Raw genomic sequence first — 23,144 nt, 5'->3', positions numbered from 1 at the left:
TTTTTGAATTTCACCTTCTTTCATTTCTCCCATGCAATTCTTCTTACGGTCTGTGATCATTGTTTAGTACCAAATAATAATTCTTTTTGACGAAGAATAAGACGTTCCTCCGAGTTGATCGCGTCGCGTTTCCATTGTTCTGTTTGTCTAATTACCTCCTGAAAGTTGAAAGATACCTTTGCATTGTTGCCGAGACGGGACCCTGCCCACATAGACTCGATAGATGCTAAACAGGTACCTCACACGACAACCTCATTCCCAACCTAAACTCGACACACTCTCCACGTAGAACAATCACTGGTAGCTATCATGTCTGGCCCAGAGGAGCCGCATACGTCTGAAGCTGCTCCCCAGGTCATTGGGTCGCCAACCCCTTCAGACAAGGACACGGTACGTTGATTATCTTATCTTCACATGCGTGGCCCCTTTGTTTAAGCGTCAAGCGTAACTAGCTTTAGTTACATTCCAACCTGTCATAAAACTTAGGAATGCTAATTAGAAATTATGTAAAGGACACCTTCGAAGATGCTATTGATACAACATCCGTGAGATCTCTAACAAATCGCAAACTTTCACCTCGACCAAATAGCGGTGCTACAGATAGTATTCCAGAGTCGCCAGAGGACGAAGAACGAAGAGAGCGAAGCCAAGCCAAATGGAGTCGCAGTAGAAGAGAAAGACGAGGAAAAAAGAGGAAAAGGAAGAGGAAAGGAAAAAGAGGAGGAGGTAAAGGATAACGTAAAAGAGAGTCTCAAAGAGATTGATCTTGGGGACGAGAAGGACGAAAAAGACGAGAAAGATGACGAGGTTGCCAAATCTTCACCTACAACCAGATCCGCGCGCAACTCGAATGCATCCTTAGACAATGTTGACCTTAGTGATGGTGTTACAGAACAACCAAAGGGTTTGTTAACCATTCTATTGTAATCCCTATTGTAATCCAAAGTGCACTGGCTGATATATAAATCTAGAGGAACCCCCTATTGTAGCAGCAAAACAACCATCCAAAAAGCTTTCTCTCGGCAATATTGGAATAACAATGCCTTGGTCTCCATCTCCTCCCGCTACAGAATCACCGCCAAAAACAAGCCCGAATCCTACTACCGCACCGGCTGCGGCTCCTGCACCACCAACTCGAAAAATTACAGGCCCATTTTCTTGGTTATCACGGAATTCTACGCATAAGGAGAAGGACGCGGTCACGTCACCGCCCGTTACAGCGGCTGTATCACGAAGGAACACAGCAAGTTCTATCGCTACGTTAACTAGTAATCCGGAAATGATGCTTAGCAAGCTCGACGAGGAAAACGAAGGCGATGGAGGACCTCGCCTATCGAGAAATAGTTTGAAAGACCGGTTTAAATATGTACGAATGCGGGAAGAGGCTGGTATTTCCCTCAACCCTGATGATGATGATAAGGCGTCGACCTTGGGAGTTCTGAGCCCTACTGGCGAGAGCTATCCGGATGTGAATTTTAACTTGCCTCCGCCGTCCCCTTTACCGCCGAACCCGGACACAAACCTAGCCCCTGGAACGGTCTCGGGCGTATCTGCTGGCCCTTCTACCATTGCGGACGCTCAGGTTGATTGGGATCTTTGGCAATCCGTTGTTTACGAAGGCCCAGCTGCCGTCGCGAGAACAAACCCAGAGGAGCTCAACAAGGCGATTGTTACGGGCATCCCTAATGTGATCCGAGGAGTAGTATGGCAAGTACTTGGCCAGAGTAAGAGCGAGGACCTTGAAAGGGTCTACAGAGAGTTGCTGGCTCGAGGTTCCGAAAAGAACAAGGACCGTAACAGCAACGCTACCTCTGTCAGTATTTCGAGCAACGGCAATTTGAGCTCCGAAAGAGACGCGGTAGCCTCTTCGGCGTCGTCTATCCAGTCAGAAGTATCTGGCGCCAGTGGTAAGAAGGCATCACCACCATCTTCTGAGCCGTCAGAAGCAGCTCTAAAGGCCCAAGCTTTAGCTGCAGCTGAGAGGAAACGCAAAGAAAAGGAAGACGCAGTATCCCTTCAAAAACTAGAGAGGGCTATTAAAAGGGATATCGGCGCCCGAACAAGCTTCTCAAAGTATGCGGCGGCTGCTGGTCTGCAAGACGGCTTATTCGGTGTCTGCAAGGCCTATGCACTCTTCGACGAAGCTGTTGGGTATGCTCAAGGAATGAACTTCTTGATTATGCCCCTCCTTTTTAACATGTCCGAGGACGAGGCGTTTGGTATACTTGTCCGACTGATGAACCAATACAAGCTACGCGACCTATTTATTCAGGACATGCCAGGTTTGCATATGCATCTATATCAGTTCGAGAGGTTACTTGAGGATTTCGAGCCTGCTCTTTATTGCCATTTGCACCGTCGTGGGATATCGCCCCATTTGTACGCGACGCAATGGTTCCTTACTCTTTTTGCCTATAGGTTCCCTCTGCAGCTCGTACTAAGAATCTATGATCTTATCTTCTCCGAAGGCCTATCTGCGATTCTGAAGTTTGGTATTGTTCTTATGCAAAAGAATTCAGCGGCGCTGCTCGACATGACAGACATGGGCCAATTGACGAACTTCCTAAGGGACAAACTTTTCGACGTGTATATTGATCAGTCCCCGAGCGCTGGCAGCATCCTCGAGAATGGCTTCTTCGGTAGCAGTTCTTCAAGTGCCGATAAGGAGGTCTACCGGGCAGATCAATTAGTTCAGGACGCATGTGAGGTGAAGATTACACCTGAGATGCTCAAGGCTTACACGGCCGAGTGGGAAGAAAAGACTAAAGCTGAGAAGGAGAAAGAGAAGGAACTTGCGGATCTGAAGACTACGAACTTAAGCCAGGCCATCAAGATCCGGAAGCTCGAAGAGCGACTGGAGGCGAGCGATCGTGAGCAGGCAACCGTGACAACGGACCTAGTTCATACCAAGATCGAAAACGAAGAGCTCAAAGATCAGAATGAGAGCTTGACCGGCCAAGTCAAGGAACTTCGCCACGTCATTGAGCAGCAGCCTGCGGAGTTAGAAGGAGCCTGGAAGCTCGAACGTGAAGACCTAATGAAGAGAAACGAGAAGGTGCACGAAGAGAACAGAAGACTCGAAAAGGAGCTCCAAGAGCTTGAAGAGGAACTGGTTCAGACTAAGATGCGATACGCTGAGGTATGCAATCCCCTATTTCCATTTTAATACCTAAGCAGTCTTAACTAATCATTTGTAACAGATCAACTCCCAGCACGAGACCCTGCAAAAGAGGTGGGCCGAACTCAAGCGGCAGTTCGCCTGAGCTGGTCCTCTCCCTTGATCATGCTCCCGCTAACGACCTCCCGGTTCACCCACATTCTCATTCTTGTACAAAGTAGCTTCTACGGTTTGTTGTAATCAGACAAATCCACCAGGAGGAAAGGAGAGCATGGGGCGGGCAAGCAAGCAAGTAAGCAAGTAAGCAAGCAAGCACATACATAGTTTAAGGGTATTCGTGTACCTTGCCATGCCATGCCATGTCATGTCTGGGTATCTACGAAGTCAGGTTTTATCATTTTGTCAAGCGTGTCCCTTTCTATCTATCGGGTAAAAAGCCGCTATTAGCATAGGCGTCTAGGCTAAACCAACTCAACCAGTCAGCCACCAGGCGACGAAATCTTTCTTGTCCCTCTTCTTGTCACTTTCTTCTTCGTCTTGTCATAATTCATCGGTGCCCATCATCTTCGGTAATTGGGAGGGGGTGCTTTTCCTACCACGTCGCAGGAGGGAGGGTGGGTTAGGTACTTAGGCATATTAACGCATTAGAGAGGAAGAACGAAGATAGCCCTGAGGGGAGGGGAGTAACACATCACATTACTTCGCATCATATCATATCTGTATATCACTCGTCGGTGGATAGGGGACGACGGCATTGTCATTGCATGCTTGCGTGGGGGGATTTAACTTATTGGGGAGAAAGAAAGAAAGAAAGAAGGGAGAACACGTTTTCGGACAGGCGGATAACCTGAGGTCCTGTGGAAGAACAGAACAGAACAGAGCAGAACAGAACAGAATAGATGAGATGAGATGAGATGAGAAGGGGAAGGAGAGGAATATTGTATAGAATCAGAGCTAGGCAGTAGTTCGATGAATACCACATTCTGTTGTCATGACTACCTACCTTAGGTATTCAGTTGCTATTACTGTTATTATGTGTTAGTTATGTAGCTAAAGTAGATGAGTTCTAGGCGCTGTAGACGGGGACATGAAGAACTACAAACTATAGATGGCTGGGACTAGATAGCTAACATAGCTGGACGGAAGCTCTTCTCTTAAGGTATATATAGCCTAGGTTACGAATATAAGAGTTGGCAATTATATGCCAGACATATGAGCACATGACTACTACAATATTAATATCACATTAGGATAGAATATCATGGCTCAAAAGGTTAACATCGTAGTATTCCAGATAGCTAACTCGAATCAAACATTTTTAGCAACGAGGTTCAAATCTCTGAAAACCCAGAACATATTAGCAGAGATGGCGTATCTCAACCAGGGCGATTACGATTATCAAAGTAAAGCAAGATCACACAGTAACAGTAAAGAGTATAGCATTTCACATAATCGTGACTATCGTGGCAATTGACACTGCAAGCCTCTCTGGTGATCTTTTATTGATCAGAACCTAGCAAACGCGATCCCTTTCCGTTGCCGAAGATGAATAAAATCCATGAACACCGGTGCCATTGTGCGTGGTATTTTGCAGTGCCCTCATAACCTAACCCTCCGCCATTCTTCATCTGCTCACCGTCTACTTGTGTAGCTTACGCTGGTAGAAAGCCAGCTCCTCGCCCTCGAGGATGTATCCGTCCGCACGGCCGCTCTGGCCGGGTCGGCTGGCAATAACGGCGTATAGACGACCAGCCTCGAACTGCTTCTCTAGAACACCCTCAACCTTGCCGGTGGCGGCGTATCGGGCAGCCTGCTTGCGCTCGACGGCCTTGCTCTTCTTCACAACTTCCTCCTCCTTGCCAGACTTCTGCTGACGTCTGCGGCCGAGGGATTGGCCGTAGTGGCTCTCGTACCATTGACGGAAGGGGGCGGCATCGATCTGGACAACGGCGGACTTGGTAAGGGTGTTGGTTCGGACCAACTCGTTGTTGGAAGGGTGGTAGGCGACAACGATGACACGGGTCTTGCGGGTGATGCCCTCGGAAGCCCAGGCAAAGTTACCAGTGTCGAGACGTAGGGCACGGTACTTGTGGTTGCCGCCGCGAGTGCGGACGGTGTGGATTCGCTTGGGGCCGATACGGGTGTTGGCCTCCTGTCGGCCGGCCTCGAAAGCGCGCTTCTTCCCTGGTGAGGAGGTCAGAACGTATGATCATTGTACGAAAACATGATGCATACGGGCTTTCGATATATGGGGCGTATCTCGAAAACACGGTTATGCGATGGTCTACTACGTACGGTAAAAGGCGCGCTTGGCACCGGTGGCGGAGCGCTTGTGGCGAGAGTCGCGAGAGATACCCATGATTGCAGTTTCTGGTCAGAGAATTGGGTGGTTAGCCTCGGAGGGTGATGAAGGATTGAAGGTTGATTGATAAAAATTTTGGCGACGACCAGTGAGAAATCTTGCAACAGCAGATTCAACAGAGGTGAGGCCGTTGAATGCTTTGCAAGATCAAGCCACTGATCATATTAGCAATGGGAGACATACCTGACTAAAACAGTTGGCAATCAAGAAGGGAAATGAAGGTGGTGATGAAGCGCTCGGAGTTTGAATTTCGCGGGAATGAAAAGTTGAAAGAGGCTCACGAAATTCAGTCAAAGTAAATTTGGAAAGTTTAGTGTGGGCTCGCCAAAATTTCGGAGGGGAGGTACTTTGATACCTAGGGCTTTTTTATTGGGCTTTTTACTTGGCCTGTGCACATTTACTTAGGTAATCATAGAATGTAAATTAGAAGTGGTCAATGCGTATTGTGGAGAAACTGCAAGTGTAGGACAAATATACAGACCCAATTTTCACGTGCATTTCAAGACGTCCAACATCTTCGTGTAAGTTACAATTTATTCATCGATTGGTCCATTCTGTCTGTTCTGTCTGCAATACTAGGAAAGAAATGTCAAGCAGGTAGCAGAGGCTTCTCCTGCAAAGTACATAATGTACTAGACCCAGTGTCTAATTCATAAAAGTCATATAACCTTATCATCATCTCTGCGTCTGCTCCATGTGCCAATAGAACCTCATACGCATCATAAGATGTTCCCCTTTTCCGCCGCATAAACTCGCTTCAGTTTCCCATATTAATCCTCCTTGCCAGCTCCTTGCCAGGGTATGGAGACCCTTAGCGAATAAACAAAAGAAATAAAAATGAAACCAATGAAACAACCACCATCCGAAACATTTCAGATCATGGGGTCTTCCTCGTCGATATCTTGGAGTAATTGCTGCAAGAAACCATTAAGCTCCTTCACCTCGATTTGAGGGGTTTCCATATTTCCCTCCCGGACTATGTCCCAATACTCTGGTCTAGTCATGCCATCGAGGGTAGGCGAGAGTACCCGGTTAGCAATTTTGCGAAACTGGCGAGGGACTCGAGGGCCATAGGGAGGAAAGAGTTTGTATCGGTCGACCATTTCCTCGAATTGGTAGGCAACCTCCTGAGTACGAGGCAAAGGTAACTTTCCCTGATAATACTCATACTCCCATTGAAGCGGCCAGTCGATAGGCGCAAACAGTTCGGTATTCTCATGCCAGATGGAAACGCGCGAGCTGGCCAGGCTAAGGTTATCCGTGTTGTGAATCTCAAGCAACTTCGGAGACATTTGAACAGAGGGACCACAGGCTTTGCTATTTTTATAGGTGATGAAGTTGTCGGGGTCCTCCATCATCTTGATGATCGCAAGCTGCTTAGCTTTCATGTTGTCATTCTTGAACTTGAGATATTCGTCGAATGTTGAAGGCACGAACGGCGAGTTGATAGATTCATGACGCCAGTAGGCTTGGATCTTGTCCCATCGTTGTCGCTCAATGTCTAGTAGGCTTTTTGATGCATTTGCTGAAGACTCGCCAGCATGTCCGTTGTTCAGATGAGGGTGTAGATGACTTCCGCTAGCGGCGGGGAGAGTAGGCGAGAACTCTTTGGGATTGTAGCAATTGTATGCACCTCCAGCATATTTACCAGGACCCTTGAATATTGGACCAAACTCGTGAGGACAGACGCAGCCTTCATCATGGAAGAAGCGATGGTAATAGTACATCGCGTAGTCAATTGGGGTTCCATCCCATTCAGCCTCTTTCTGGTGACCCGTCGCGTTAATTATTATCTAAACATAACAAGTGTTTATGACTACTAACCTGTAGACCCTGCTTCTCGAGCTCCATCTTATGCTTATAGTAAAGGGCAATATCTGCCTTGGCGACGTTGCGGCTCGCATCATCAAAGATGATGCATCCAAGCTCTCCGAGATATCCCTTAGTGATCGGCGACGGGATTTCTGGGTTAACCTTTTTAGATCCAGAAGACGCGGTGGTCATCGGCGAGCTCGAAAATTGAGACATGGTGTAGATCTTGAGACAAATTCTTAATGGATGCTAGGAAAAGGATGATGGAAAGCGTAGTATTTGTCGGCGAAGATCACAAAGTGAAATGTGTCAATGTGTTGGGAGAAAAGAATGGTAACGAGGTAGGCAGGACGGCGACAAGATAATTTATGTTAAGAAGTCGTCTTAATACCTCAGTCAAGAGTTAACAGGTGTGGGGACCACAACGTCGTTGCTGCAGTCCGTAGAGGGGTTAACGGCCTCATCTCCCTAACAACCACTGACAAACATCTAGTACCTCCTAGTCACAGCTTTTTATGAAACTTATAGGCAGCTGTTGACAAGGCCGTGCATAGCAACGGCGACCACGTAATTAATTTTTGTTGTGTATGCTGAATAAATGGCCCTGATGCCTAATAATTTATTCCGCTGGCATATATTTATACATACCCGTATCCTGTAGAAGAGATATATATGCAAATACACAACCTTCTAACCGTATTATAACCACCACGTTACCTATTTGCCTAAGTTATAGGTATATCCCTCTGTCTCTATACCTACCTAGTTATCTAATCGCTCTCTATTTAAACTAGGGGAACCATGTCGTATCCAATCATTAAAGAGAGATAGCACCTATTTATAGACAAAGATAATATGCTTGATACAGCATGAGCCGGTATCTTCTAGTCTACTATATAGTAAACGTAGATGATCCCTTTCACATCATATCAAGACAATATATCTATCGTACACTCACTGAGAGATAAAACAGACTATATGAAAAGATTTGAAGCCTACTGCTAATAGATCCGCCCCAGCGCTATGCACCCAAACTGATAAGGTCTCTATTTTATTATAGTAATATAGAGAACTATGATGAAAATAAATGATTCCTTGCTAGATATATATGCATCAATAGTCTTATGATATTCAACATTTAATTTTTCATAAAGTAACTCGATGTCTACCCATTTTCCTATTCCTCATTTACGTCAATATACTTACACAAAGCTAGAGACCCGGCTACCTGAAATTCCTGACAAGAAGTAATGGCTCTAGATATTCTTTCCGTGGTTATATTTCAATATCGTATCTAAAAATAAAAAATGGGGAGACATTCAAGCAGACAACCCTTAAGACCTTTATTAAGTAATTAAGTAGGTCCATATTAGCAAGGAACAAATGAGAGGTGTCAGAGGTGATAAATAGCGTTTATATTCTTATACTAACGAGACAGTAACATGCACATTAGAGGTTCAAATTCAGGGGTAGACTGCCTGCCTGCCTGAGCTATCACGAGACCAAAAGGTCAATAAGGAAAACGATGACATCAAGAGCCTTGCAACAAGCTGCAAGGCTATATATACATAATGATTCAGGATGCCTGACTCAGGACTGAGTCATGTAGATTGTCTGGCTCCGCTAGACAACTACGTGACTCCTGACCGTGACACTGCTTGAGCTATGATTTTATTGGTCATCTCTCTATTTATTGTTTAAATTTTGAGCACACGTACTGCTTGTATTAAATAATGAGACCTGTATAAAAATTTGAATACGTATATCAAAGAAGCAAAGCAGAACATAGTATATCCTAGTGTTTAATGCCTTACGATGGTTGTTGTGGTTGAGGCTCAATAGCTGCATATCACGAGATATGCATTTATACATAATAATATGTTCAGCACATGCGCTACCGATCCTAGAGTGCATGGGTTACATAATATCCGATCTGCCGGCTACCAGCAGGCACGCACTTGGTACATGCATGTAGGTACCCTGCCTTGTACATCATCATCTGAGCTCCATGTCATAGGTGAGCTTATGACCGATAAGATAAGACTGCCTGCTGTTTCCGGTAACGGTAAGCACGTCACATCGAATCTCCCATTCTTAATTCTCCCAATTCTCCTAATACAGGAGATGGGAACTTTCATCTTCAAGTCATTCCTTTAAACCAAATCATCTTATAGAGCCACTTAGGTCTTCATCATCTAGGGTTCACTAGCAGTTGGTTGGACTGCTTCCCCCCCTGCCGTGAACATGGCGACGCCATCGACATCGACTTTGGATCAGTCGCCTCTCCTACGATCGCGTTCATCCTCGACATTAGGATCGCTTAGCTCGAATACCTCTATCAGCGATGCCTCCCGAAATCTGAAGCTCCGGCAAAAGACGCGTGTCCTACGCGCCGTTGCCTTCGTCGTATCTATTATCACAGCCCTCTGCGCCGGATCCATTACTGTCTTCTCGCTCTACGGGCACCTTTTCCAGTCACGACTACATTACACACAATTCCAAATCAACGGCATCGCTAGTGCCATGAGCCTTTCCATGTACCTCCCGGTTCCCGTGATAGGATTCCTGTGCGACCGAGTAGGGCCTGGTCCGCTCTCTCTGTTAGCCTCGATCTTACTAGGGGGTGGTTACGGATTGGCGGCTGGCTTATATCATAAGGGTCTTGGAGAAGTTGAGGATGGAGGGAAGGGCATAAAACTACATTCCCTCCTATGCTCTTAGCCTTCGTGGCTATTGGTATAGGCACGTCCTGTATGTACCTGGGCGCCATTACCACATGTGCTAAGAACTTTGGGCAAGGCAAGTATCGAGGCTTGATGCTGGTTGCCCCTATTGCGTCATTTGGTCTTGGTGGAATGGTCCTCAGTCAGATCGGGAGTCGGATTCTCTACGAGACACAGCCGGATGGAGCTAGAGATATAAACGTATTTCATTTCTTCCTGTTCCTCTGCGTCGTTCTCGCTGTCCTTGGACTTATTGGTACCTTTTCATTACGGGTTGTAGACGAAGAGGACCTCATCGACGGAGCGGTAGAAGAACTAGAGAGGAGCGGGCTCCTCGAGGGAAGCGAGGTCTTCCGCCGCCGAGCGCATCGGGACTACGGTGCTATTGATGCTATCGATGACGACGCTGGAGCCATGGACCCGGCTAGGGACGAGGATGATGAAGATGATAATGCTAGGCTGAAAAAGGCCTGGCTTCTCAATGCTGAGACTAGGAGTTTTCTGTCGGATCATACAATGTGGTGGTTTGGTATCGGCTTTTGGCTCATCATTGGACCGGGCGAAGCGTTTATCAACAATCTCGGCACCGTAGTTGGAACTTTATATTCTCCGAGCACAAGGTCAAATGAAACGTCCGTGGCGACACACGTCTCTATTATGGCTGCGGTGAGCACGGTTGCTCGTTTACTTGCAGCGTCGCTGAGCGATCTGCTATCGCCAAGTCCCCATAGCCAGCACGTTCAAACGGGATTTCCAACCTCTCTTCCAGAGCTGAGACAAAAGATATCAGTCTCACGCATAGTTTATTCATCGCTGCTGGTATTATCTTATCCATCGGAACACTAGTACTGGCCTCCGGTGCAGTTCAGGAGCACGGGGAACGTTTTTGGATTGTATCTGGTGCGATTGGAGCGGGATATGGCGCAGTATTCAGCCTGACACCGATCATCGTGACGATGATCTGGGGCGTTGAGAACTTCGGTACTAACTTCGGCATCCTCGCGCTCACACCTGCTCTGGGTTCCACGATGTGGGGTTTAATTTACTCCGCGGAATACCAGGCCGGTGCTCAAGATTCACCTTCGCTGGCTGAAGGGGCTGATAAAGATGTATTCTGTTATGGTACAAAGTGTTATTCGTCCACGTTTTGGGCCATGACGATCTCCGTGTGGATCGGAACGGTCATGGTTTTCTGGGCTTGGAAAGGCCGAAATGGTTGGTCCAAGAGGGGAATTGTGATTTAGAGGCATAGACCTACATATCAACCTACCTATACAACACATGTGCGGATAAGGATTGTCCTTTACACGTATTACTTTTAACTGGAAGCGATTTTAAGGGTTGGGATAGGTTTTTTCATTTGTACATACCGGGTCTCGATCTTCTGTATTGGAGTTATTGGTTGGAGTTTGTTAGGAACATTGAAGGTTAGAAGGACTATCATTCAAGGATAGAATCAACCAAGTCCAGATTGTGTTTTTGATTCATTATCGTTTGAGCCCACGCTTGGAATAAGATTATCTGGCAGTTCGGCCTTTGCAATCCTAGGCAATTAGCATTGTCTAGTCGTATATACGCTATGTAAGATTTAAACGTGTATCTGTCCTGTTGTGTGGTATTTACCGCCTTTACCCAGTGATTCTTGATGGCTTCTCTAATAGCCATATAGACGCTAGCTACAGGTCTGGAAGCAGAAGCTTCAAGTCTCCTATTTCGTTTTTTACCCCTGTATGGGAATACGAGAAACTTGGGTAGTCTCTACTGACTTTTAAGTATTAAGGCTATTTTCATATAGGTTCTGCCATGTCTTACTTCGTTACCTACACATTCAAGATTCGAGGGAGTACTTAATAGAATTGTCTTTCTCTAGGTCACCGCTCTTGATTGATGTTAGTCATACCTATGCTTCCCCTTGACCTCGGATTCTAACCCGGATGTGTAACCTTCCTCATTCGAACTCGAAGCTCCAGATAGATGAGCTAGAGCTTCAGACTGCTGTTACCTGTTACCTGTTGCTGAAGCTGGGATGAGACCGATTCGTGCGGGTATTAGTTCGGCATACTATTCACCTCTACATACTATGAGAAATTCCGTCGCCAACGAATATGTACAATTTTTACGCTAATAATAGACCGCCAGTTGGTGGAAGAATCAAGTCCAACTTCTTCTAGAAAAAGGCAGGGGGGGTAAACTGCATTTTGGCTCGTATGGCCAACGCATCGAATGACTGCTAACAAATTCAGGGGCGCATTAGAAGTATCCGATAACCGACATATTGATGCAAGACTCCCGAAGCTAACAATCAATGCTACCGTTAAGCCGCATGTTGTCTCTACAAAGAGACATTTAACAAGGGTTTGATTAGGCTTCTGGAATAAAGGACAGTAGTTAAGTCTGAAAACCACTTAGACTATTTTCGAATAGGCTATTGCTCCGAAGCTATAACGGTTAAAACATAATGCTGGTCCCGTATTTCTAGACTCTAGAACAACAAAGAATACACATATACGGGCTGACTTGAAACAAGGGTATTTTAAGACATCAAAGCATTAAAAATAGAGGATTCTTTAGCCCTGATCCTGGTGTCAGTTGACTCTCCCAGCATATGTACATAGCATTCCATAGAGCTGAACTCGCCTACCGGTTTTCATCGGCAAGACTTTTCCGTTTACAGTATGATTTAAGAGACAACAGCTAAAATTCTAAGACTTTGAAGAAGTTTAACTGAGAAATAATTAGGCCAGCTTTGTCTTTGAATAGGCTATTGCTGTGGAGTTGTATAGTTGTCAATGCCGGCCCTAGCCTGCCTAGGCCACTATTTGGGGAAAACAAACGAGAGTGTGAGACGGGAGGATTGAACAATAATACCACATACCATCTTGAAGTTGTTGACATCAGCATGATTACCCTTTCATAGCGGAGGTGGCAACAGAAACAATCGTCAAAATCTGAGTAAGAACTGTAAGAGTGGCTGTTAATCAGGCCCGATTCGGTTCGTAACTCTCGAACACGAAGAGTGAAATGTGTAACCTCTTACCTTACAGCCCGGATAATTTCTAACTGCGGTTACATATTATTACGTGACACGATATGTCATGATGTTCCTTTCACGCAGATATATTGCATAGATGAGCAGTCACGCATGTAACTAACCTAGTAGACCCCGTCCCAACAGTCCAGCCCAGCTCAGCCCAGCCCAGCTCAGCATAGAAGCAGTCAGCAGGCTAATTAATAGCCTAATCCCGATCGAAAAGAATCAGTCAAAACGGATCGGAGCACGCGGCTCTAGCTCTGGTTCTGTACTACCCACGTAACCGTCTCTGCAAGGGGCGCGGGGCGGCACGCCCCTGTTGGAATACGAGCTTGGCGCCGCTGATCTTTCCCCGTCTGCCGTCTGCCGGCTTCCAACGCGATCACAGATCTCAGAACACGGTCGATCCTCCACAATTTGGCGTTGTTCGCAAGCATGGGTCTTATTCTGCGGGCTAGGTACACACATACATACACTGCACCGGATCGAATGGAACCCGACCTTCGACCGCCGGCCAGACGCTACATACATACATACATGTCGAATTAGTCGTGAATCATGCGTTACCCGTCTCCTCCAATGGCTCCATAATCTCGGGATACGAGGCCGGGGAGGTACCTGACTGGACCTGTTAGGCATGTAGGGAGCCAGGTAACTCCGATTTGCAAGTCGCGCCGGGTCCAGGGGCTGCAGAGTGTGAATGGACGCAACGGGATTCCAGATGGGTACCGGTAGTAACATATAACGTGAGCAGCCGGGGGTACCTTACCCTTCAACAGGCCGGGAATAGTCTCAAGCTTCGATATCAAGCCTGCTATTACGCTACGCTACACGACACTTACTTACTACATACAAGCCTCACTCACCATCGACCGACCAGGGATACATATATACATACTTACCTACCTAACCTACATATCGTATTCGACCGAGTATATATAAGACCTTAAGATCGCCCAAGACAGCGATCTTATTTATCCTCACCACTCACTCACTCACTCACTCTACTTAATTCCTTCTTACCTAGTAAGCAGTCGACTTTATAATTAATACCTAGTACTTAATTAATACCCCTTCCTTACCACCACCCGTCTCCAAAATGCAGATCTCCGCACTCCTCTCCGTCGTCGCCTTCTCGGCCGCCGCCCTCGCCCAGCCGCTCTCCATGGCCGCCAACGCCGCGCAGTGGACCATCACCGGTCTGTCGCGCACCTGCGACGCCGCCGACAAGTCGTGCGACTGGACCTTCGGCATCAACAACGGCGCCGCCGCCACCGCCGTCAAGTACACCGTCAAAGCCGCCGGCTCCACCCCCGCTAGCCGATCCAACGGCGGCCCCGTCACCGTCGGCGATTTCACCATCACCAGCGGCTGGAGCGGCCAGTTCGGCGACGACAAGGGCTTTACTACCTTCTCTGTCGTCGACAATGCTAAGCGCCAGATCGTCTATCCTTCCGTGAGTAACTATCCTGCCTAACTACCTTTTCCTTCCCGTCTATGAATATATTAGGATTGCTTGCTAACACAATGCCATGTATAGTACACCGACGCCCAGGTCAAGACCGGCCAAGTCGTCAAGCCTGACCAGAGCTACCCCGTCCAGAACCTCCCTTAAGCGGCGAGTTCGCTAGCTAGCAATGGGGTTCAACCTGGGGAACGAAGTGAATGGAAATGACAAGCAACGAGGCAAGGTTAAGGGGGTAAGGCAGAGTCCGAGGTTCCTTTTTGGTCGCAGTATGTACATATGGCGACGATGGGGATTCGATATATAGATATATAAGTGTTAATACGAAGCTGTATATCGTTGGAACTTTGCAATATATTGCTTAGTTACTTGATTTGATATTTGTCGGTGATATGATTATAGGTGTATGCTATATCTCCTGGTAGAATCTCGATTAGTATTTAATACGAATCAGATTTTAACAAGTAATATTACTTACCTCTCATATTAATAGAATATAGGTAGACGCAGACTTAAATAAAAAATCACGTTATAACTGAGGTGTAATTTCTATCATCGGTTGATATAGATTTCAAGGATATCAATTCATATAAAGTAGCCCACGTAGCGTGGACAGATATGCAAGCGAGTGAGCCCAATGCAAGTTATCTAGGAATGCCATAATGCAGAAATCAAATTCAATTCCAAACGCCGCCCTATGCCTGATCCTTTAATTCTTCCTCCACTTGATTCTTCACAATCTCCCTGACTTTCTGCCAGTCGTTTTCTACTTCTGTAACTCTCTTTTCCTTTTGCCTCTAGGCCTAAAAACTCTGGCGGCAGGACATTCTCCTCGAAGTTAAAGCCGGGCTCATCTTTCAACGCAAGGTCAACTGCGCCGGCAAACTTGGCCGGGTGAGCGGTTGAAGCGAGATGTGAGGAACCTTGGAACGCTCTAGTGACCGCAATGATGCGGCTACACCTATCGCGGTGTGAGGATCTAGCACGTATTCGATCTTCTTAAAGTAATTCTTAATCGTGTCGATCGTCTGCGAATCGCTCACCCGTTCGCTTTCAAAGTCGCGCTTAGCACTAGAGTGCACGTCCCGATAGACTGGACCAAAACCACCGCTCGTCTTTAGTTGTTTCATCCATGCGGCGACCTCCTGTCCAGCTTGTCTCCTGTTCCACTCAGCGTCCATACCGGCAACGGAGGCGAACTCGTAAGCTAGAAACCAAAGCAATCGCTCGAAGTTACTCGAGACGAGGATATCCATTGCGGGGCTTAGCGTTTCCTTGACGCCATCTTCGTGAGCTTTGACGCCATCGACCGCTAGACCCCCTTGCGCTTCCGGACCACGGGCGGGCTTTTTCTCGTATTTTCCGGTCTTCCAGAATCGGTCAAGGATGTCATTCTCGTTTGTCGCAACTACTAATTTCTCCGTAGGAAGACCCATCTTGTGCGCAAAGTAGCCAGCCAAGATATCGCCGAAATTTCCGCTAGGTACAACATAACGGATTTTTTCGCCCATGGTCAGACCGGATGACTTTACAAGCGAAAAGTAAGAGTAGAAATAGTAAACGATCTGGGCAAGAATTCTTGCCCAATTTATCGAGTTTACTGCGCCGAGGTTAAGAGTCGAGTTAATGTCAGGATCGGCAAATAAAGCCTTTACTATGTCCTGGCAATCATCGAATGTACCCTTGACTGCTAAATTGTGCACGTTTGCATCTAATACCGTGGTCATTTGTGCTTCTTGAATAGGGCTAACCCTGCCTTTGGGATGAAGGATAAACACCGATACGTCCTTCTTTCCTCGTAGTCCGTAGATGGCCGCCGAGCCGGTGTCACCACTTGTGGCGCCTACTACAGAGAGATGATGTCGGTCGGTGCCCGTCTTTCCCTCATTTTTTCGTACCAGGAAGTACTCAAAGAGGTTACCTAGAAATTGGAGAGCAACATCCTTGAAGGCGAACGTAGGTCCGTGGAAAAGTTCTAGTAGGTATAGGTTATCGTGAAGATGTCGTAGCGGTGTAGTTTCAGGGGCACGAAAGGTCGAATAACTCCTATCAATGATTCCCTTTAGGTCATCTCGTGGAATTTCAGATGGCGCTATATATAAAGATAGGACCTCGAGGGCAAGGTCTGGAAATGATAAATCTTTCCAGCTCTGCCAATCGCTCGCTGAAGGGATCTCCTCCGGAATGTAAAGCCCTCCATCGTTGGCTAGACCTTTTAGAACGACCTCTTCGAAGGAAAACTAAGGAAATCGATTAGTGAAAAGTTGCCATAGAGAATCGCACGACTATAGTTCCTACATCATAGTCCTCGCCCCTGGTACTCAAATACCTTTGAGAGGCATTACGATCATCCGAGGAGCTGGCATCCGTCGTCTCGCCATTGGTTCCGTTCGACATGGTAGAAATCTAAGACCAAGGACAATGGCTAGGTGTCTTACGATCTCCAAGTTCCCTCGAAGGGTATATTTCGCCTGGAGATGACGAAAGGGAAAAAAAAATTAAAAAACGGAAGAGCGAATTCGGCTGATAGTTGATTACTACCCCGCACTAGCCTGATCTAGATAAATCTGGGTTGGGAAAGAGGGGACCACTTCCCCTTAGTCCCCTATTCTCTATCCTTTGTGCCTGCCGACGATCAAATAGAAGGAGGCCAGCTGAACAAGGCTCAGTATTATTGCCCCTGAACACTTGATTGGTTTCTCATCCCTGCATCTTATTTTCTTCCAATCCTATTCTATGCATAATTCCATGTTGCTTTACGAACTGCATATTGTTTCTCTTTAATGACTTGCATAGGTAATTATGAATACACTTACCTATGTACATAAGAGCACTTTTAAGAAATTGTTTCTTTTTATTGATAGAACGGCTAGATACATGTTGAGGTTTGTTGTGATAATCGCGATAGACAGGTACGTGAGTGACTTACCTAATACAGCAGGTCTGCTGTGAGGTCTTGGCGTTGATTCGTGGGAAAGTTAAATCGCCTATGTACCTATTTTATCCACTGTAGGATAAGCGCTGTCTTGATATCACCGGCTTGGTCAGCAGTCATTATCGGTACCAGTCCTCCCGTTGTCCCATGCTTTCTATTTATTATTTCATCCGCTCAACTTAATTTCATCATTACATCAAGTGTGAACTATCCATCTCAATATGGATTAACTAGGTAATTATAGATTATCATTCTTATAAAGTTGCATTTTCTTAAAACTCTATAATTGGCCACTGCTATCTAAAGTTACGACCTGTTATATTCCGACTCATCATTCCGTCACTATGGCCCCCGATAGAGGAAGCGTCGAGGTAACGGCTCCCCCGTATCCGTCCGGAACCGAAGAAGAGGTTAAGCATCTTCCGGAGGGCCAGCATTTCACTCTTCGGGGTGTTGCCGCCGGTCTACTTGTCGGGCTGATGTAAGTAGCACGTGTAGTTCTTTGTTTCCTTTTCATAGCAAAGCGTAGACGCGTCTCCCTTTCCTATATAAGCCATCACTTTTAGATCATGATGTAAACCCCTCTGTTTAACAGTAAATAAAATGTATTAAAAGGTAGTCATTACTGACTTTATATTGTAGAATATGTTTTAGTAATATGTATTTCGGGTTACAGACCGGCTGGATTTCTATGATGACAATGCCTGCTAGTTTATTGGGCTTTGGTATCTTTAAGACTCTGTCACGTCACCTATCATTTCCATTTTCCCCAGTGGAAAATGTTCTTGTGCAATCTGTGGCAGGCGGAATGGCGATCATGCCTCTTGGTTGTGGATTCGTAGGCGTGGTAAGTAGTGATGGGCCCAACAAGAAGAGAGTAGCCATACTAACCAGATCCATTCCGACCTTAGATACCAGCTATGGAGTATATGATGGACTCATCAGAACAAGGTCCAATAAGACTAAGCATGTGGAAACTCATAATTTGGTCTCTAGGTCTTTGCTACTTTGGTGTTGTATTTGCCGTTCCGTTGTAAGTCAACGACCATTTCTGATATATGCAATGTTGGTACCTAACCTCATCTAGACGCCGCCAAGTGATCATCAGAGAGCAATTGAAATTCCCAAGCGGATTTAGTACCGCAGTTCTCATTGGGGTCCTTCATGGCAAAGGACAAACTCAGAACAGCGGTACATTAGATACGTCGAAAGCCGCCACTTTTGGCAGTCTAGCACTGGAGAATCAACCACTTCTACAGACCGAAGGTACTGATGGTGAGGGTAACGTCGCTGATTCGGCTGATGGAATACCACCCGCAGAGACGACAAAGCCTTATAACTGGGGTTCTAATATCCGGCTACTTCTGATTACGTTTGGAATATCTGGCTTTTATACCCTCTGCACTTATTTCTTTCCTATACTTAGGAACCTCCCTATCTTCGGAACGGTGGCAGCGGATACTTGGCTGTGGACTCTAAACCCAAGTCTCGCGTACGTCGGTCAAGGTATTATAATGGGTCCTTCTACAACTATACATATGCTTCTCGGAGCGGTAGTTGGCTGGGGTATCCTATCTCCCCTTGCTAAATTTCGTGGCTGGGCCCCAGGACCGGTCGATGATTGGGAGGAAGGTAGTAGAGGCTGGATTGTTTGGACTTCTCTTGCTATTATGCTAGCAGATGCCATTGTCAGCCTAGGATACATCGCCTTCACCCCCCTTATGAAGAACTATCCGTCTATATTTGCCAGCATCAGACGGCAATTTCAATACGATGAGCTTAAAAATTTATTCTTTAGTCGATCTAGAGGATACACAGCGATTCAGAGCAGCGAAGACGACCCGAGAATTTCAGTAGCCACGAGTAACTCGGAAGACGTAGATGGTCTACCAAGCCCGCTAGTTGAGCGTAGGAATCCTTTCGACACGCAACCGACTGATACTCAAAGAGCCTGGGATCAAGATGATGCACCTCCTGAGCAACTGGTCGGAAATAGAACAGTTAGTGTTGGTCTCGTTGCGTCGGTCCTCTTTTGCATCGCTAGTATTCATATCACGTTTGGCGATCTGGTTCCCCTATATGCTACTATCATAGCCGTTCTAATGGCAATGGTTTTGAGCATAATGGGAGTTCGAGCTTTAGGTGAAACAGACCTGAACCCCGTTTCCGGAATCAGCAAGCTAGCACAGCTTTTCTTCGCATTAATTATTCCACAATCTCACAAATCAAGTGTACTCATCAACTTGGTGGCTGGCGCTGTATCGGAAGCTGGTGCATTACAAGCGGGTGATCTCATGCAAGATCTGAAGACCGGCCACTTACTGGGTGCAGCACCTAAAGCGCAGTTCTGGGGCCAGATCATTGGCGCGACTGTGGGTGCCGTTGTCAGTGCGTTCATCTATCGGTTATACACTGCTGTATACGAAGTTCCTGGGGACCTATTCCAAGTACCAACCGGCCGTGTATGGATCGCAACTGCAAGATTAGTCACTGGGAAGGGATTGCCAGAAATGGCCAGGAATTATGCTATCGGTGGAGCGGTTATTTTCGCTATCTTCACTGCCCTTCGTGCAAAGGCGATTGGAAAGAGCTGGCATGCGTATATACCTGGCGGGATCGCCGTGGCAGTTGGTAAGAACAAACAAACAAATATGAGGAATTAGGTCTATTGCTAACAAAATACTCTTTAGGCATGTACAATGTCCCATCTTTCACATTAGCAAGAACTATTGGTGGTTTGATAAACTGGTACTGGAGGATATACCTGCGAAAGGATGATACACCGCTTATTATCCTTGCGTCGGTGAGTGCCTTACTGTTATGATTAGCTTTTTGAATAACATCACTGACATCAATTATAGGGTTTCGTCTTAGGAGAAGGGGTTTTGAGTATCGTCAATTTGCTATTACAGAGTTCTCAGGTTCCTCACCTCTGAAAATAACAACACTGGCCAATCGGGGAATGTACTTAGTTCAGCCTGAAATAATCATACGATGTTTGGTCTATCTAGGTAGGTAGTATATATTTGTCCTATTTCTTAGTTTATATTACCACTTATCAAGCGATCTCGGTATGTTCACCAATTGGTATAACTGGAGAACATGAGAAGATGCTAAGGGCAGCACCAAGTACCACAGTAGCATAATACTTGGATATACATAAATCTATCTTCGTATGGGGTAGCTTGGTCCCGAGGATCGGATATCATCTAATATACCAGGAAATATCCGGCCTTGTGATCGCCGATCTCAGCCGGAGCCGTGGTTTTGTGGGCTGATTTTTCCCCCGCATTTTAAGTCCCACAGCCGGCGCGGGGTCTTAATATATCGGTGGCATCCCTCTCGAAACGCGCGGGCCAGCAAAGTCTTGCATCTTACATCGTAGTTGGCTCGATCAGTGTTATACAATCAAGATGCTGCTCAACGAAAGTCATATCGACGTGCAAACAACCGTGGATGGGAAGGAGACGTCGATGAGTGAGGAGAGCCCCTGCGACGGTAGAGGCTCCCGACTAGAGACGCTAACGTTGGGCAGGAATTTTCACATTCCATCCCACCATCCCGCAATATCCTGATGCGTAAGGCCTTTATTTTCTTTCCACTTAGGGACTTGGACATAAGTTTGCTGATGAGTTGGCAGTCGATTTCCTGGCGTCGTGTTATTCAGCGAGATCTATCAAGGTATCATCATCATCATCATCATCATCGAACATCTAGCACGGCAAGTCGTCGACTACTATGCAGCTCGCTAATTAGCGCGTGAACAGTCACGGGCCCAGTAGCGCGATTCGCGCGTCAAATCGCAGGTCAAGGCTATATTGTTGCTGCTCCATCGTCGTATCACGACTTCACTGGTCCCGAAGCCCTAGCCTACGATGACCCGGGAACGAACCAAGGGAATGAATGGAAGGTGAAGAAGGTAAGTTCGTGGCTCCATGTAACATTTCGACTAAGTACTGGCTGACGGCGAGCATGGTTACAGGTTCTTCAATCATATGATGAGGACTCCCACAAGGCGGTTGATTACCTCCTCAGTCTCCCCACGTGTACGGGCAGGATAGGCAGCACGGGAATGTGTCTGGGTGGCCATCTTTCTCTACGAGCTAGTGTAAGACTTTTACCTTCGAATAAAATCCCCTGCGCTGACGTGCTCCCAGCTTGATCCGCGGATAAGCGCAACCGTTGCGTACTTTGCTACAGATGTACACTCCCGTACTTTGGGACCTCATTCGGGGGCCAACTTGTCAGTCCAGGGCCCAGAGAACAGTAACCACACGATCGACAAGCTCGGCGAGATTAAGGGCGAGGTAGCCATGATTTTCGGCATCAAAGACACCCACGTCCCGGACGAGGGTCGCGACTTGATTCGACACAAGCTGAGGAGCTCTGGAACGGTCTTCAGCTTCTACGAATTCGCGTGGGCGCAGCACGCCTTCATCCGCGACGAGCTGAGCAAGGGTCGCTACGACCCGGCAATTACCAAGATCTGCTTCGAGGTGTTGTTGGAACTGTTCGGCCGAGTGCTAAAGTCAGATCTGGGACAGAGGGACAATAAGCCCCAGAAGATTGAGCACGTCTGTTGATGAGTATTTGGCATCGGCAGTCTGTACCAGGAAAATCTCCTTGGGAATATCCACCTACCCATTTCCCAGGGGAGGTATTGATTAGCTACATAGGTACATATCCGCTCATTATCTATTCAAACTACATATTATGTATATCAACCGAATCCCTGAAAAATGGAAGCAAGGCAGGCAATACGTAGATCAAAATATGTAACCAAAATATGTAACCCTACCGAGGCTACTTGATATTTCAATAGGCCAGAAACGGCCGCTTAGAATGCCCTACCAAATAAAATGGATGCTGAACTCGTCCGCAGTTTGTTGAAAATGAGACATGGAGGCATTTGAAACGTTTTCGGAAGAATTCGTCGTCCGTTGGGGGCCGTTATACATAGCTGATTTAGGTCATTTTTAATTACATTACACTTGTAGGTATGCGCCTCGAAGATAACATGCATATTTTCTCCTATAAGGCTGGCTACCGAATTATTATGGAATATTGGAGAATTCAGGTATTGGTCAGCTTAGGATTTTGATATCACGAAGCCTCACATTGGTCTATGTATTTGGTCTATGTATAAGGTGGGCATGAGAACTAAAAAGGCTGATGATTGACGATAGTTGGTATGAGATGATACAAAGTTACTTCTAAATGGATTGTACACTTTTAGACGATACCTGCCGCTTCTGAATGCGATTCAATGAATGCCATTGGATTTGAACTCGAAAAATACATACATGTACATACATTATGTAGTTACATAATGTAGATCCTCTGAGAACTTGAATCTTCTAGAATTACATAATGACGTCCTTCTTGAGGCTTTGTACACAAATCAGGCAAGACAAGCAGATTGTAGAAGGCAGAAGGCAGTAGGCGAAGCAATTGGAAGTTGCCTTATCAACGGATCCGTTCCTGCCTGACAGCAGAAAGAAGAGAAGAGAAGAAAAAAAGGTACATTGGAGTAGGTATTTTGTATTTCGTGCATTTTTTTTAGTGGGCCGTAAGGCGGGTTGATTAGCCCGGGCAACCAAGCAGTGATGTCAGTACCTCTTACTGAGCGTGATGGCGGGTAAGTACCTAGAGTACATGATATGCATAGAGAATAGATAGAGAAAATACTTGGATGTTT

At 46.4% G+C, this 23,144-nt stretch overlaps 8 protein-coding genes across 11 annotated transcripts; 5 read left to right on the top strand and 3 right to left on the bottom strand.

The window, feature by feature from the left end:
* Positions 1-309: 309 nt before the first annotated feature.
* On the top strand, positions 310-3,263 carry GL218_00797 (GTPase-activating protein GYP5; the record flags this gene model as incomplete). Its single annotated transcript, XM_033577238.1, has 4 exons — positions 310-390; positions 613-904; positions 972-3,139; positions 3,201-3,263. The coding sequence occupies 4 exons, from the start codon at positions 310-312 to the stop codon at positions 3,261-3,263; spliced, it is 2,604 nt and encodes an 867-aa protein (XP_033442240.1).
* Positions 3,264-4,757: 1,494 nt separating this feature from the next.
* On the bottom strand, positions 4,758-5,477 carry GL218_00796 (40S ribosomal protein S8-B; the record flags this gene model as incomplete). Its single annotated transcript, XM_033577237.1, has 2 exons — positions 4,758-5,302; positions 5,414-5,477. 2 exons carry the CDS (start codon positions 5,475-5,477, stop codon positions 4,758-4,760), a joined length of 609 nt encoding a protein of 202 aa, XP_033441378.1.
* Positions 5,478-6,352: 875 nt separating this feature from the next.
* GL218_00795 (uncharacterized protein) lies at positions 6,353-7,508 on the bottom strand (the record flags this gene model as incomplete). Of its 2 annotated transcripts, XM_033577235.1 has the most annotated exons (3): positions 6,457-6,471; positions 6,509-7,246; positions 7,305-7,508. In XM_033577235.1, the coding sequence occupies 3 exons, from the start codon at positions 7,506-7,508 to the stop codon at positions 6,457-6,459; spliced, it is 957 nt and encodes a 318-aa protein (XP_033441515.1). The 2 variants fall into 2 exon arrangements, with proteins under 2 accessions (XP_033441516.1, XP_033441515.1); XM_033577236.1 differs by having other exon boundaries at positions 6,353-7,246.
* A 2,028-nt stretch (positions 7,509-9,536) lies between these two features.
* On the top strand, positions 9,537-11,259 carry GL218_00794 (putative transporter mch1; the record flags this gene model as incomplete). 3 transcript variants are annotated; one of them, XM_033577233.1, is made up of 3 exons in its annotated part: positions 9,537-9,879; positions 10,014-10,681; positions 10,747-11,259. In XM_033577233.1, 3 exons carry the CDS (start codon positions 9,537-9,539, stop codon positions 11,257-11,259), a joined length of 1,524 nt encoding a protein of 507 aa, XP_033441376.1. The 3 variants fall into 3 exon arrangements, with proteins under 3 accessions (XP_033441376.1, XP_033441375.1, XP_033441377.1); XM_033577232.1 differs by lacking the exon at positions 10,747-11,259 and adding an exon at positions 10,710-10,746 and having other exon boundaries at positions 10,014-10,647; XM_033577234.1 differs by lacking the exon at positions 9,537-9,879 and having other exon boundaries at positions 10,109-10,681.
* Positions 11,260-14,145: 2,886 nt separating this feature from the next.
* GL218_00793 (uncharacterized protein) lies at positions 14,146-14,661 on the top strand (the record flags this gene model as incomplete). Its single annotated transcript, XM_033577231.1, has 2 exons — positions 14,146-14,502; positions 14,587-14,661. The coding sequence occupies 2 exons, from the start codon at positions 14,146-14,148 to the stop codon at positions 14,659-14,661; spliced, it is 432 nt and encodes a 143-aa protein (XP_033441379.1).
* A 707-nt stretch (positions 14,662-15,368) lies between these two features.
* Positions 15,369-16,908, bottom strand: GL218_00792 (Threonine synthase; the record flags this gene model as incomplete). The annotated part of the gene is made up of 2 exons (XM_033577230.1): positions 15,369-16,751; positions 16,810-16,908. The coding sequence occupies 2 exons, from the start codon at positions 16,906-16,908 to the stop codon at positions 15,369-15,371; spliced, it is 1,482 nt and encodes a 493-aa protein (XP_033441521.1).
* An 882-nt stretch (positions 16,909-17,790) lies between these two features.
* GL218_00791 (uncharacterized protein) lies at positions 17,791-20,382 on the top strand (the record flags this gene model as incomplete). The annotated part of the gene is made up of 6 exons (XM_033577229.1): positions 17,791-17,927; positions 18,089-18,293; positions 18,358-18,479; positions 18,534-20,077; positions 20,137-20,249; positions 20,308-20,382. The coding sequence occupies 6 exons, from the start codon at positions 17,791-17,793 to the stop codon at positions 20,380-20,382; spliced, it is 2,196 nt and encodes a 731-aa protein (XP_033441520.1).
* Positions 20,383-20,859: 477 nt separating this feature from the next.
* GL218_00790 (putative carboxymethylenebutenolidase) lies at positions 20,860-22,029 on the top strand (the record flags this gene model as incomplete). The annotated part of the gene is made up of 6 exons (XM_033577228.1): positions 20,860-20,923; positions 20,982-21,024; positions 21,087-21,127; positions 21,214-21,365; positions 21,429-21,554; positions 21,604-22,029. The coding sequence occupies 6 exons, from the start codon at positions 20,860-20,862 to the stop codon at positions 22,027-22,029; spliced, it is 852 nt and encodes a 283-aa protein (XP_033441519.1).
* Between the last annotated feature and the right edge of the window lie 1,115 nt (positions 22,030-23,144).

This window comes from Daldinia childiae (genome assembly GCF_008694065.1).
Source record: "Daldinia childiae strain JS-1345 chromosome Unknown Scaffold1, whole genome shotgun sequence".
NCBI classification, from domain to species: Eukaryota; Fungi; Ascomycota; class Sordariomycetes; order Xylariales; family Hypoxylaceae; genus Daldinia; species Daldinia childiae.
The sequence above is the reverse complement of the archived record's forward strand: the minus strand, read 5'-3'. Positions and strand labels throughout refer to the sequence as shown.